General features: G+C 61.4%; 1 protein-coding gene across 1 annotated transcript; it reads right to left on the bottom strand.

Annotated features, from left to right (window-relative positions):
* Positions 1 to 6: 6 nt before the first annotated feature.
* Positions 7 to 1,141, bottom strand: ZNHIT1 (zinc finger HIT-type containing 1). Its single transcript, XM_004705967.2, has 4 exons — positions 1,129 to 1,141; positions 879 to 958; positions 590 to 759; positions 7 to 498 (listed from the first exon to the last, which is right to left on the bottom strand). The coding sequence occupies exons 1-4, from the start codon at positions 1,139 to 1,141 to the stop codon at positions 477 to 479; spliced, it is 285 nt and encodes a 94-aa protein (XP_004706024.1). The 3' UTR covers positions 7 to 476.
* Between the last annotated feature and the right edge of the window lie 213 nt (positions 1,142 to 1,354).

The raw sequence follows: 1,354 nt of genomic DNA, 5'->3' as shown, positions 1-1,354 counted from the left end.
CAGCTCACCCTGCCCCCTTCCCCAACCCTCCCGGACGGAAGGATCGCTGTACTTCGAGACGCTCACAGGAACGAGATAAACTAAAAGCTAAAGCACAGGGCCAACAGTAACAACCAGACATGCAGGCGCAGCCAAGGGCGGCAGAGATGTGGAGGGACTAGGAGAGGAGACACCATCCTTCCCGGTCAAGGGCACAGAGGGTAGACAGAGGAGAGCCTCAGTGGGAGGAACGGCTGACAGGACCCAGCAGTGAGTCAGGGAGCCAGGTGGCCTCATCCCTCACTCCCAAAATACCAGGCAGGCCTGCTCCTCCTCTGCACGGGAGACTTTATGACTGACGGCAGCCCCTGAGGGCTCGGCCACTTCCCGCTGAGCAGTCCCTGGGGCCAGGACAAGGCTTGCTGTCCCCGTTCACAAGGAGCCCCTTCCCTGGCATGATGAAGCTCTCTTTGAAGCCAGGGCGAAGGAGACTAGGTCTACACGGTCCACTTCAGGCACCTACCGAGAGAGGGGAGGCCCCAGGTAAGGACAGCAGTCTGCGGAGCAGAGGCAGGGGAGGGGGCCTGGCCCAGGGGCGGCCCAAGCTCACCTGGTCTCCTGGTGGGTGCCCAGACAGCGCACGGTGCAGTAGCGGGCGCCACAGCTGACGCAGGTGTATGGGGAGGGGAAGCCACAGACTGCACAGAAGGGGCGCTGGGGCCGGGAGGGAGGGCCCGCACAGGCGGTCAGGTAGTTGGGACCCTCAGCCACACTCAGGTTCTGCAGAAAGAGGGAGGGCAGGCTCCGTGGTACAGCAACAACCCGGGGGGCACTCGGGCCCCAGGTTGTCCCTTTGGGGATGGGGGGTGGGGCGGGTGTCCTCCCAGCTCTTCTCCTACCTGCTCCTCCAACAGGGCCTGGAAGTTTTTTCGGAAACGAAGTTTAAAGTGATCACCTCGAGTTTTCTTCTTTTTCTTTCCTGGAGGTCAAGAGCAAGTGGTCATTGGACGACTTCCCGTGTCAAGAAAGATGCCACTCTTGTGTCTTGGCACCCGTCACCCCCTTCGGCGCCCGAGACACACAGGGGGCCTCCTTCTCCCATCCTCTGCCCCTGCGCCTCCACGATCCCTCCCACCCCGGCTCTCCAACCGCAGCCCGGCATTGTCTCAGAAGTCCCAGGGCTAAGGTTTGATGTCAGGGCTAGCAGGGCTCTCCCCTCTAGTCTCCACAGCAGCGGTTCTCAATCTGTGGGTCACGACCCCTTTGCGGGTCGAATGACCCTTTCACAGCGGTCGCCTAAGACCCTATTTCCAATGGTCAAAGGAACTGAGACACCACTCCTCTATCCATCTCCAGGCGGGTCCGCCCACATGCA

The sequence above is a fragment of the Echinops telfairi genome, unplaced genomic scaffold (assembly GCF_000313985.2).
Source record: "Echinops telfairi isolate 266 unplaced genomic scaffold, ASM31398v2 ScPeMD7_5;HRSCAF=22, whole genome shotgun sequence".
NCBI lineage: Eukaryota > Metazoa > Chordata > Mammalia > Afrosoricida > Tenrecidae > Echinops > Echinops telfairi.
Note: the sequence above shows the minus strand (reverse complement) of the source record. Positions and strands in the feature narration are given on the sequence as shown.

Coding starts and splice junctions, on each gene's coding strand:
- ZNHIT1 (XM_004705967.2), bottom strand. Junction 760..878: donor AGGCCCTGTTGGAGGAGCAG/GTAGGAGAAGAG, acceptor CTCTTTCTGCAG/AACCTGAGTGTGGCTGAGGG. Junction 499..589: donor GGCACCCACCAGGAGACCAG/GTGAGCTTGGGC, acceptor CTCTCTCGGTAG/GTGCCTGAAGTGGACCGTGT.